The 13,708-nt window shown below is 42.5% G+C and overlaps 1 protein-coding gene across 2 annotated transcripts in view; it reads left to right on the forward strand.

Annotated features, from left to right (window-relative positions):
- LOC126251814 (solute carrier family 22 member 7-like) overlaps positions 1 to 13,403 on the forward strand; it is a 91,813-nt gene extending 78,410 nt beyond the window's left edge. For both annotated transcript variants that reach the window (XM_049952458.1, XM_049952459.1), the window contains exons 7-9: positions 5,684 to 5,898; positions 6,029 to 6,216; positions 12,774 to 13,403. In XM_049952458.1, the coding sequence (XP_049808415.1) occupies positions 5,684 to 5,898; positions 6,029 to 6,216; positions 12,774 to 12,998 (628 nt within the window). In that variant the 3' untranslated portion in view covers positions 12,999 to 13,403. The remainder of the gene's footprint in view (positions 1 to 5,683; positions 5,899 to 6,028; positions 6,217 to 12,773) is intronic.
- The last annotated feature ends 305 nt before the right edge of the window (positions 13,404 to 13,708 follow it).

Genomic DNA, 13,708 nt, shown 5'->3' on the forward strand with positions numbered 1-13,708 from the left:
TGGCATAGCTACCTGCGCGCCATCTGTGTCTACTCTTTAAGAGGGGATGCTCACAGCCAGAAGGTTCGGTGCGGTGCAAACGTATGAAGCAAGCAGTTAGCATTCTGCAGAGACGAACAGCCAACTGAGGTCGAATTGTGGCCTTTAGAGACGTGGGAGGGGCCATTCGGAAAATTTCCACACAAGCTGGACGTGCTACGTCAGCTATGCAACGGCGCTGGTGTCAGTGGTCACGTGATCATTTTCACAACCACAGACGATATTCTGGAAGTCCACGCAGCACAGAAGCCCACCAAGATTGTCGTTTTGTAAAGGCAGCACTGGCAGATCGTACAGCTACAACAGTACGGATGAGAGGGCATGTGAGCCCAGGCGTGTCAAAACGAACTTTTTCGAAACAGTTGTTAGCAGTGGGACTATGGTCGCCTCCGGCCCGTCTTCCGCTCACAACACAGCATCGACGAACACGGCTCGATTGCTGCCATCAGAGCATCACTTGGAAAATGTAATGGCGTACCGTGGTGTTCAGAGATGAAAGCAGATTCTGCCTCCACCCAAGTGATGGTTATTTGCGCATACGACATAGACCTGGTTAGTGCTGTCTCTTAGAGTGCATTATTCCCCACGCCTTATGGTGTGGAGTACCATTAGCTACAACTCTCGTTCACATTTGGTGTTTCTGGGGGGGGGGGGGGGGGGACGACGACGCTAATCAGTGGTCGATACGAGCATAATATTGCTAGACACGTTATTTTGCCTTTGTAGCAGCAGGAAAGTGATGTGATGATCCAAAAATACAATACTCGCCTCCACGCTGCCCGTGAAACCCAACGTGCTCTCCTAGAGGCGTAGCAACTTCTCCTGCCAGCACGACCTTCGGACTTGTCTTCAGTTGGGCACTTGTGGGTTATGATGGGACAAGAAGTGCAACTCGTCAGCCAACAACTTTTACAGAACTACGTGAATAAGTCGAGCAACAAGGCATAACGTATCCCAGGACAGTATTCGCCATCTGTACGACAGACTGGTTGCCAGAGTCAGCGCCTGAATTGTCGCTCATGGAGAGTACACTGCGTACTAACGGATGTTTCAATATCTGTCGATACCTGGAATCTCAGAATTGTTTGTGCTATTGGTCTGTAAATGTAATATTTTCATTTACTCCATTTGCTCTGTTGCAACAACAAATCTTGAGTGAGCTGGAAACGTCTAAAAGGGTGTACTAATTTTTTACCGGCAGTATATTTTGTATGAATTTCTTATGTAGAATTTTACACAATTGACAATATGTTATATAAATTTCACAGCTGTTGTTACCTGTAATTATTTAATTTCTATACCAGGTTTACCTTTGTGCATGTTAATACAAGTATATATGACCAATATCAGTAGTTAAATGATTAATGTAATGTAGGTGATCATAAGTGTGCCTTTTGTTGGATAGGTACTTCTGGATGGGACAGTATTATCATAGTGTCAACAATGTTTACTACAGATAAACACCAAAGAACAACAAAAAATAATAGTAGCAATGAAACTGATTTTCAGTGGAGTAAATAGTTTAAGTATCCACACATTGGTATAGACAGACTTCATTTAAACTATACAAACGGGTCTGCTGTCTTTTTCTCTGCCTAGTTTAATTCTAAACTTTGTGTTACCAACTTTGGTCTTTACATTCACTTCTAGCACCTTTCCATTATCCTCACATCTATCATTGCCCTTCGGCACCGGAATGGGTTTCCAATACACGACTTGAGAAAACTGTATTCCTATTTTAATACGAAATTTGTTTTCAGTAGTTTTTTATGCTATATGAGTCACTTGCCAATTTCACCTCTCCTCTTCTTGTACCATCTGATATCTACCTTTCACATTTCCTGTTCAGTCCTCAGCGGGGATGATGTGTAACAGGTGGCTACACTGGGATCTGCTATTTATACTTCCTGTTGTCTCGCTAAAAAATCACCCTTGGTGTCCATGCTGATTGTCCGTTTCGGTTAGAAATTATACTAGGCCGACATTATACTTAAGCAACAGTAAAATCAGACTTGAATCTACCAGACTTGTACTTCTGTCCCAAACTTTTAATTTTATTAACAATTTTCCTTTTGTAGAAATAAGCTACACAATAGCGATGTTAAACAGCAATATTACTTAGTGTTCTTGTCAGCGACTCCAGTCTTATTTTATCTTCCACAATTTTTTTTCAAAATTTGTTGTTCATAACTGATTTTTAAAGCGATGCATATACGTTGATTGGTATCTACCGCTGCTCCATTTCCTATACGATTCTGAAGTTAATATTGCACATACAGAGAACTTCAATGCATCCAAAATTGCCATGGGAGCAACTTTGTATTTCTTCATTTTTTCTTTAGTAACGAAGAGATGAAGACGGACACCTAGTTGCCCTCACACTAAAGTAACAATAGTGCTTTACTTCATTAATTTGTGCTTCTAACAACCAAATTCAAACTTTACATTGAGCAAGCAGTGAAGGAAACAAAAGAAAAATTCGGAAGAGGTATTAAAATCCATGAAGAAGAAATAAAAACTTTGAGGTTCGTCGATGACATTGTAATTCTGTCAGAGACAGCAAAGGACTTAGAAGAGCAGTTGAGCGGAATGGATAGTCTCTTGAAAGTAGGATATAAGATGAACATCAGCAAAAGCAAAACGAGGATAATGGAATGTAGTCGAATTAAGCCGGGTGATGCTGAGGGAATTAGATTGGGAAATGAGACACTTAAAGTAGTAAAGGAGTTTTGCTATTTTGGGAGCAAAATAACTGATGATGGTCGAAGTAGAGAGGATATAAAATGTAGACTGGCAATGGCAAGGAAACCGTTTCTGAAGAAGAGAAATTTAACATTGAGTATAGATTTAAGTGTCAGGAAGTGGTTTCTGAAAGTATTTTTATGGAGTGTAGCCATGTATGGAAGTGAAACATGGACTATAAATAGTTTGGACAAGAAGTGAATAGAAGCTTTCGAAATGTGGTGCTACAGAAGAATGCTGAAGATTAGATGGGTAGATCACATAACTAATGAGGAGGTATTGAACAGGACTGGGGAGAAAAGTTTGTGGCACAACTTGACTAGAAGAAGGGATCGGTTGGTAGGACATGTTCTGAGGCATCAAGGAATCACCAATTTAGCATTGGAGGGCAGCGTGGAGGGTAAAAATCGTAGAGGGAGACCAAGAGATGAATACACAAAGCAGATTCAGAAGGATGTAGGTTGCAGTAGGTACTGGGAGATGAAGAAGCTTGCACAGGATAGAATAGCATGGAGAGCTGCATCAAAGCAGTCTCAGGACTGAAGACCACTACAACAACAACCAAATGCGAGAGCGTAAAGGAATCTTTATACCCGTAATAAGATGAAAATTTCGTCTCATTCAGTTCGCAAAGCAAACAAAAGAATTAGTATATGAAATAAAGACATAAAATAGATACCAATATAGTCGCAGTCGCCGAGACCAGCAGCAGCAGTACCTACCTTTTCCCACACAGCAGTTGGTATTGTGTTTGTTTTCGCTTGATTATGTGAAGACATGAATGGTATGTATGTTTTAAACTGTGGTGAATAATGTAGGTTAGGTCATCTTAGGTCTTTGCGTATTTTGCGTGCATTAGTGTTGCGTGAATTGACAAGACGGATAGGGGCTAAACTTGTTCTACACGGTCCAGTCACACTAATGTGACCACTGCCTGTCTTCGACTGCAACGTGTAATAACCCCACTCACAGACACAGGTGGCAGCAGTAGCAGTGGAGTGTATATAAAGCGTGTTGGGGTGACGCGGAAAACAGTGCAGTCATTGCCGAAATGCGGAAACCAAGCGATTTATCTGAAGTCCAAAAGGGAATGATCATTGGCTTTCAGGTCAAAAGTTGGATCCATTTCCGGAATGTCTGAATTTGTAAACTGTTCGCCTGTCGCCCTTGTTAAAGTATAGCGTGCATTACAAAATTGTGCTATCCAAAACCAGCGCCAAGGCAACTGCGGTGCACCACAGTTGGGGGAGAAGTGTACGGGTGGACAGACGCGCAACTGTTGAGTAACTGACCTCCCAGAAGAAAAAAGGGGCTTCCACAGTGACTACCCAACTACCGTTCAGCTAATGTTGCTGCGAACTGGTCTGCACAACAAGAGTCTGGTTCATGTACCTATGGTGACTGCTGTTCATCTGTGAAGAAGGCTGGAATTTGTACTATAACACCGCAACTGAAAGCACCGAATGGCGGCAGGTGACCTTTTCAGATATCAGGTCACCGTTGGCGTGTACGGCATTAAATGTCTGAAAGCAAAGACAGTGCAAGCATTAGGTAGAGTTACGGTCTGGGGGATGTTTTCGTGGCATTCACTGGATATCGTCATTCAGGAAGGTACGATGCATCAACACGATTATTCATCTATCCTTATGACCATGTCCACCCCTGCATGCAGTTTCATTTTCCTCAGCAAGATGGCATCTGCCAGTAGGACAATACAACTTACCAGATACCTCAAAATGTACGTTTTTGGCTCGAGGACCACCCAGATGAGTTTATTGTACTCTCCTGGCCACCAGCCTCCTCAGATTACAATTCAACCGAGAATCTAAGAGAGCATCTTGATCGGGACAACCTCAGTCGAGAAACCTAGCGCAGCTACACACGGCACCGGAGTCGGCGTGACTCCGTATCCCATTCGGTGCCTTCCAGAATCTCACTGAATTTTTCCCTGCACATCTAGCCATGGTCCGCGCTGCAAAATGTGCTTATTCAAGCTTTTAACAGGTGTTCGAATTAATGTAACCAGACAGTGTATAGGAATGCTGGGGAAGTTGGCCACTGTCCGGAAACAACTCGGATCTGTTCGGTCATGGCTTCAGGTCTGTACTGTTTATTTTTATTTAGCAACAGGAGTATTTGTTCAGCACTCAAACAAACTCATTTATTTTTCGTGCTGCGGTGATGTTGGGGCATCCGTGACGAAGGTTTTGGCACATGTGGTGCCCACAGCGTCGCCTGGGATTCTAGATGCGGCAGCGCTCCCTCTCGCCCGCTGGTTCGCTCGTTTTGGATGGTCGACACTCGTATGACAGTGAATGGCGAACAGAGGCTCCCGCCTGGGAGCAAGGTGAAAGGAGGTAACTGGCTCTACGGTACTCCCCGTCCGTCTCTGAGGTATCGCCCATTGCTGAAAGAACATCTGAGCCGGCGTGGGTCACCTGTTGAGGCTGAGGTTCTGAGAAATTCAAGGGATAGGTTCCCTGGTCATTGCGAGCTCCAGCGCTAGATGGGTGTTAGAGACCCTTAGGGAAACAGCGCGCAGGCAAGGAATGAAGGTCAGTGGCCGTCTGCTTACCGGAGGGTCTCGTCAGAAATGTGGAGGAGTCTCTGGCATCGGTTGACTGTTTCAGTGAAGATAGCTAACCTCACGCGAAGTAGAAGCAGCTTCGTTTCCAGAACCGGACGTGGTCCGTTGGTTTGGAGCTGAGTATAAGGCGCAAATCAGAACCTAAGACGTTTCTGTGACGTTCTTAAATGCGAATTCCTAGACCTCTGCTGTCGAGTGGAGTTTTTTTTATTGCTGTATGGTGCTTTCTTAAAAATTATTATATGAGTTGCTTTCAATAGGGATATTTTTATTGTTTACTGTAAGTATTAATAACAAATCTATTTCTGCTAACAGGTCTGCCAGTTCCCTCGTTATTTTCACCTTGCTTATGAACAGCAGAAGTTTTGGAGAGAATCCTTTCATTGTTTACATTGCGCAAGGAATTTTGAAGTTATTTGCAGGATATGCTGTTCACATAATAGGAAACAGAATCGGGAGACGAATAACACACTGTTTCATATTACTGACGGCTGCCGCCGTGTGTGTCGTACTTGTTTTCCTGACTGCAAGTAAGTAGAAAGTCTCCTTTTTCCACTGATGATTCTACCAAAAAATTGTTTGTTGTTACTTAAAAGAAGAAACAACTGAAACTGTACTGTCATTTGCTACATTTTGAGACGGATGTTTTCTTTTGTTCAGATTCATTTCCTCAGTGGATGTTAACGACTGCGTCTCTGGTGCTACAGTTCTGTGCCAGCTCCTCGCTGTCGCTAACAAACCTGCAGAGTATTGAAATACACCCAACATGTATACGGCAGATAGCCATCGCCATCGAATACGTCGTTGTTCAGTGCGTCATGTGTTCGCCCCCTTACCTTGCTTATATGGTACGTATACACTTGATTTATAGGTAGTGATTAGATACTACACTGTTTCACAGCAGTTATGTTATAGCGACCATGACCGCAACCATTAATTTACCATAAATACGTTCTCCTTAATTTCCCCATGCATTAATAAGAAGCTCGTGGCTCCTGCGTCTTTTCTGAACCCGACCACCTAGCTTCCATTATTTAGCTGTCGTCTCCTTCTTTTTTTAAAATTATTTTTCACACTAACCAACAAAGAACTTCGTCAGTCTCCCGACAATTTCTGTCTTTCTTATGTCGTCTACTCGTACTATTTCATAATATGCATGTGTCCAATTCTCAGTGAGCCATTTTCATGTTTTTAACCGTTTTCTTATTAATAGTCTGTGTCTCATCTAAACAAGTCAAAATTTTCGGTGCTAGTTGTGTGTGAACTTTCCATTTCAGACATGTGAGAGACTCATTTAAGATATTCTATTCGGTTTAGCAAACGATCTCAAATTTCAGATGCGATTTTCTTTTGGTTCAAATGGTTCAAATGGCTCTGAGCACTATGGGACTCAACTGCTGAGGTCATTAGTCCCCTAGAACTTAGAACTAGTTAAACCTAACTAACCTAAGGACATCACAAACATCCATGCCCGAGGCAGGATTCGAACCTGCGACCGTAGCGGTCTTGCGGTTCCACACTGCAGCGCCTTTAACCGCACGGCCACTTCGGCCGGCACGCGATTTTCTTTTCGAGATGTTAATTATGCATTACTTTCGTGTTACTATATTTCATTTGTCAGCCATACGTATCAACCCTCACTAGTATGTCGTTTTTGGTTGAAGTTTATCCGTGCTGAAGGTAACCCTACGACTGATTTCATCATCAAAGTGAAGGTGGTTTTTATAGTATATAAACTACGTTCTGTGAATATGCATTGCTTCTGCTTAGAATTTTGAAAACTGTAGAGTAGCTAGGAATAGCAGTAGTGTAGGGTGAACCAATATTGTTTCTCAACTGCTTTTTTGGCAGATATTGTGGAAATAATGCGGAACGTTTTCTCACGGTAAAATGTTAATTTATTGCTATTCATTTCCCATTTTAGAACATCGTTGAAGTGTTGATAATGACCCATTATGCTGTTTTCACTTCTAAGCCCAGTTTGTTCATATTCATGATTAAAATCTAATGTTCCTCCTCATTGTCAATAGTTTTAATGAAAATCTTCAATAATGTGTAGAGGAGGCTAATTGCTCTACAACTTATAATTATTTCCTGTCTCATTTCTTTTCTCAGTTACATCTCTTACAAAGGTATCACTGTACTCTCTCTCACACCCTCGAGGTCAGTTTCGAACTGGTTTGTTTAATTGAGTTCTGTATAACTGCTTCCGTTCATTTCATTGAAATTCCCTTTTTCTCCATAACAGCTGACATGTTTCATATGAGATTTTCTTTCCCTTTGATTTCATGGTACACCCAACACCCCTCCCTCTTTCTGAGTACCTTAGTTAAATAGTTCCTTCTTTCTTCAATATCAGCATACTCTTCGTAGTCAAAGATACTGAACTTGTTTTTTAATTTAATCCTATTCTAAAATAAATAAAAGTAATCAACATTTATGGCCTCTATCCTACTGGTATAGTGTCATTACAGTTTTATGCACACTTCTACTGTGCGTATTAAAGCGCTACGATAACCTACAATTCGAATGCGGTTTATGACCGTCACATCCCGTATAAGTTCCCTTTTTTTTGTTAAGTAGGGTATATTTCGATTTGAACTTCATTTTGTGGTCGCGAAGTCCATTTTCTATTTGTTAGCTTCTGGAAGAAGAGTTGACTGAAGAGTTTTTCTGTGGTTTTTGTTCTACTTTTGTATTAAAAACACTAATTAGTATATTGCACCGATCTTTGGGTCATTTATCATCGGAGCATGACCACAGTGGTGCATGAACCTAAATGATTTTGCATGTAATATTTTTTATTTATTTTATAATTTTTTCTCTTATTCTTCCTGAGATTCCTTCCATATCTGTAACATTGTTTTTCTATTTATTTTCTTCTCGCCAATAATTCCTACACTTGAATTTTTTCCCTAGCTCTGTTTCTCTGTGGTAATACATATATTTCATTTTAATAATATTTTATATCAAGTTTTCGTCATTTTTGCCTTCCTACCATTTTCTCTCAATCGATATTGTGTATAAAACCATTCCATTCAAAACGTTCTGTAATGCTTATTTATTTTCAATAAGAATAGTAATGTCATCAGCGTATCTTAACATTGATATCTTTCGTTCCAATTGAAACTTTATTTCCGTCATTAGATCGTCGATGCACACATTGAAAAGTAGGGGTGAAAGACTGCATCCCTCTGTTAAAACTATTTTAATCAGAGCACCTAGTTTTTCGTCTTAACATCTTATAATTCGCTCCTGATTCTTGCTGTATTTTATCCATCTTTCTCTGTAACGTACTCCTATTTCCTTCTGAAGTCTTATCTACCATGTACGTATGTTTGTCTGTACAACTTCTGTGATTTAGAGACGTCCAATCCTCTTCATTTCAGCTGCTTACCGTGAAATTCACTATTGCAGTGCTTATAGCATTAGCGAACTTCACATGCATATCATCATTCTTTGTACTTCGGCTCATAAACCACTTCCTTCCACACTGATTCTTCCAGACGATTCTCTTACATTATAAAGTGTCATGTCAGAAGCGCCTCTCTGGTACCTTTATCTTTTCTAAAGCCAAAACGGTGGTCATCTAAACAGTTATTTTCCGTTCCTCTGTATATTATTTTTGTCAGCAACTTGGATGCAAGAACTGATTATGCCATGCTTCTCACTCTTATTTGCTTTCTTCAGAATTTTGTGGATGATATTTTTCCGAAAGTCTGATGGTATGTCTCCATTGTCAGATTCTGCAAACCAAATTAAACTGTCGTTTGGTATCTGCTTGCGTCAACGATTTCAAAAATTCTGAAGGAATGATATCCATCCGTTCCGACTTACTTGATCTCCAGTTCTTCAGTGCTTTGTTAAAGCGAGCTTCTAAAACTAGATCCCCGATATCTTCCATATATTCTTCATTTATCACGTCATCAGACAGGTCCTTTCCCTCGTACACGTCTTCAGTGTACTCTTTGCACGTATCCGCTCTCTCTTCTGCGTGTAATTATGAAATTCACATTGCGCCATTAATGTTGCCACCTTTCTTTTTAATTTAATCGGAGGCTGTGTTGACTTTTAATATGCTGATTTAGTTTCTTCCGACGTCCATTTCTTTTTCAGTTTCCTCACATTTTTCCTGCAAACATTTTTCCTTGGCTTCCCTGGCGTATCTACACTCCTGGAAATGGAAAAAAGAACACATTGACACCGGCGTGTCAGACCCACCATACTTGCTCCGGACACTGCGAGAGGGCTGTACAAGCAATGATCACACGCACGGCACAGCGGAAACACCAGGAACCGCGGTGTTGGCCGTCGAATGGCGCTAGCTGCGCAGCATTTGTGCACCGCCGCCGTCAGTGTCAGCCAGTTTGCCGTGGCATACGGAGCTCCATCGCAGTCTTTAACACTGGTAGCATGCCGCGACAGCGTGGACGTGAACCGTATGTGCAGTTGACGGACTTTGAGCGAGGGCGTATAGTGGGCATGCGGGAGGCCGGGTGGACGTACCGCCGAATTGCTCAACACGTGGGACGTGAGGTCTCCACAGTACATCGATGTTGTCGCCAGTGGTCGGCGGAAGGTGCACGTGCCCGTCGACCTGGGACCGGACCGCAGCGACGCACGGATGCACGCCAAGACCGTAGGATCCTACGCAGTGCGGTAGGGGACCGCACCGCCACTTCCCAGCAAATTAGGGACACTGTTGCTCCTGGGGTATCGGCGAGGACCATTCGCAACCGTCTCCATGAAGCTGGGCTACGGTCCCGCACACCGTTAGGCCGTGTTCCGCTCACGCCCCAACATCGTGCAGCCCGCCTCCAGTGGTGTCGCGACAGGCGTGAATGGAGGGACGAATGGAGACGTGTCGTCTTCAGCGATGAGAGTCGCTTCTGCCTTGGTGCCAATGATGGTCGTATGCGTGTTTGGCGCCGTGCAGGTGAGCGCCACAATCAGGAGTGCATACGACCGAGGCACACAGGGCCAACACCCGGCATCATGGTGTGGGGAGCGATCTCCTACACTGGCCGTACACCACTGGTGATCGTCGAGGGGACACTGAATAGTGCACGGTACATCCAAACCGTCATCGAACCCATCGTTCTACCATTCCTAGACCGCCAAGGGAACTTGCTGTTCCAACAGGACAATGCACGTCCGCATGTATCCCGTGCCACCCAAGTGCTCTAGAAGGTGTAAGTCAACTACCCTGGCCAGCATCATCTCCGGATCTGTCCCCCATTGAGCATGTTTGGGACTGGATGAAGCGTCGTCTCACGCGGTCTGCACGTCCAGCACGAACGCTGGTCCAACTGAGGCGCCAGGTGGAAATGGCATGGCAAGCCGTTCCACAGGACTACATCCAGCATCTCTACGATCGTCTCCATGGGAGAATAGCAGCCTGCATTGCTGCGAAAGGTGGATATACACTGTACTAGTGCCGACATTGTGCATGCTCTGTTGCCTGTGTCTATGTGCCTGTGGTTGTGTCAGTGTGATCATGTGATGTATCTGACCCCAGGAATGTGTCAATAAAGTTTCCCCTTCCTGGGACAATGAATTCACGGTGTTCTTATTTCAATTTCCAGGAGTGTATTTACTTCGGTCCTAAGTGACTTACGTTGCTGTAATCCTCTCCTTGCCACAGATTTTTGTACTTTCCTCTTTATTTGATCATCTTAATTATTTTTTCTGTTGCACAAGGTTCCTTTGCCGTTACCTGCCTTGTAGACGTATGTTTGTCTGTACAACTTCTGCGATTTAGAGACGTCCAATCCTCTTCTGTTCAATTGCGTACCATGAAATTCACTGTCGCAGTACTTACAGCATTAGCGAATTTCGCATGCATATCATCATTCCTCGTGCTTCAGCTCATAGATCACTTCCTTCCACGCTGATTCTTCCAGACAATTCTCTTACGTTTCAATCCTCTCTTCATCATTACTACATTGTTATTCAAATCTGTCTCTGTTTGTGGGTACGGCTTTCTACCCAATACTTAACTTCGGAGTCTCTTTCTGATCGTGATATAATCCAACTAGAATCTTCCAGGTGTACCTCCTGTTGTGACTTTTGAATAGTGTACTTACTATTACTTGATGAAATTTATTGCAGAAGCAGTCTTCTCCTTTAAGACCTTTGCTTGTAATTCATTGCTACAAGCTCGTATTATTCCGTAACTCTTTCTCCTGTTCCTTCCTACTACCATGTTCCAGTATCTCAACGTCATTAGATTGTCGTCTCAGTTTACAGCATTACCTGTTCAATATCCCCATACATACTTTCTTTACGTCTTATTCTGCTTGTGATGTCGGTATGTGTACGTGATCAGTTGCTGTTGGCGTTGATTTCCTGTCGATCCTGATAAGAGTAATTCTTGTCAATAAAATTCTTCTGGGTTTCGGACCGCATTGTCAGCTGTGAAATTCGGACGTTTCGGCGACTATTGCAAGACGCCTTTCTTAGGGTTTATTGCTGAGTCAGCAACAAACCCTGAGGAAGGCGTCTTGCAATGGCCGACGAAAGGTCGGAATTTGATAGTTGACAAAGCAGTTCCAATCCAGAAAAAATTTTATTGACTGTGACAACGGCCGCGGAAGCCTACGCTTACAAGAATAATTCTGAATTATCAAAGAAACTCACTCCCTGCCCTGCCTTCCTATTCATAACGAACCCTACTCCAGTTATACCAATTTTCTGCTACTCTAGATTTGATCCTTATTATAAATCTTTATCATCTTTCCATTTTACTTCACTGATTCCCGCTATATCTAGACTGACTCTTTGCATTACTCTCTTTAGATTTTCTAGGTACTCCTGCACGTTCAGTTTTCTGACATCCCACTCTCCGACTGGTAGACTTGTTCTTTCGGTGAACCTTCATTCTTTTCCTCGAGGCCATCTTCCCCTTGGTAGCACTAATCCAGAACCTTGTCAATTTAAAACATCGACATGACAATTTTTCAGGTCACGCATCCTGTGTATACAATGTGTGTGCTTTTAAAGCAGTGGTTTCCACTGACTTTTGCAGCCCCATGCCGTTAATCATCGCTGATTCTCCCGTCCTCTAGGAACAGTTTCCGAATTGAAAGAAAACAGACTGCTTTGAAAGTACCTCCTCTCCACCGCCCTCCTTAGTAGGACTGTTGGCATAATGTGGGTGACTCGTTATACCCGAAGTCTTTGGTCAACATTGCGGATGGTTTTTATTCAGAATTCAAGCATTTGGTGGGGTAGAACACGGGACTCAGGTTGTTTTGATTATTAGAGGCGTCGTGCTACAACATGTGTTAATAAGTGCACGTGTCCTTTCATTTCATTTGACGGCTACGTTAACGAAGTAGCAGAAGCCTTTAAATTATTAACAGCGATAACAGGAAATGTATTGGCACTTTCTTTCTGTGAACAGGGAGCAACGTCTGGCCTGTACTACATGTTCGGCGTATTGGCCGTGGTGACGCTGGTGACATCTATTTTGATGTCATTCCTGCCTGAATCACTGAATGAAAAACTTCCGGAAACTCTGAAGGACGCTTCCACGTATGGGTGTGACCAAAAGTTCTGGAGCCTTCCGAGGAGAAGGCCCAGCATATCAGAAAGAGATACATTGTACAAATACGACTTCGAAAAATGATTGTCTGGAAATGATCTGATATTATTCTTCCAGAAGAAAAGTAATTGGACAGCAGGCCCGGACAGTCCCCCTGCCGTAGTGTGGCTACGAGACAGTCAACGGTACCATCACTAAATGAAAATATGAAGAAGTCATGGTCGACTGTGTGCCTTTTGCTTCATGCAACAGTAATACAATATGATAAAGTACGGCGATACACAGACACACATACAGCGTACACAAAATTTGAAAGAGTTGTTCACTTTTGCTAGTAAAATGTTTTGCAACATTGTGCGAAATAATCATTTTGATATGGTGAGGTACGTTTGAACGATATTTATTTCGTTGATAGTTTTCATCACCGTAGTATTTTTTTATACAGGCAATAGCAGTCTTCCGATTTTCTTAGTAAATAAGAAAATGGTGTACAACAGTAATTATCCTTTGTTTCTGTGAAACTGAGCAAAATGTACCCTACAATTTCAAATATGTGTATAGATAATGTTACTTTATGAGAAAACTATGTGCAAATTTGTGACTTCGATTCTCAAAAATCCTCAAACAATCTTTCTCCTTGCACTTATCCAACAGTACACAGACATGAAGATATCAATCTCATCCGTAAAGTATCATATCTAAGATATATTCTTCTATATGTTTTATTTACGTCACTGGTTCAGAATATACAAGTATGGTAAAGGAAACCGACTATGTGCAGTCGATAAGAGTTC

This window comes from Schistocerca nitens, chromosome 4 (genome assembly GCF_023898315.1).
Source record: "Schistocerca nitens isolate TAMUIC-IGC-003100 chromosome 4, iqSchNite1.1, whole genome shotgun sequence".
NCBI lineage: Eukaryota > Metazoa > Arthropoda > Insecta > Orthoptera > Acrididae > Schistocerca > Schistocerca nitens.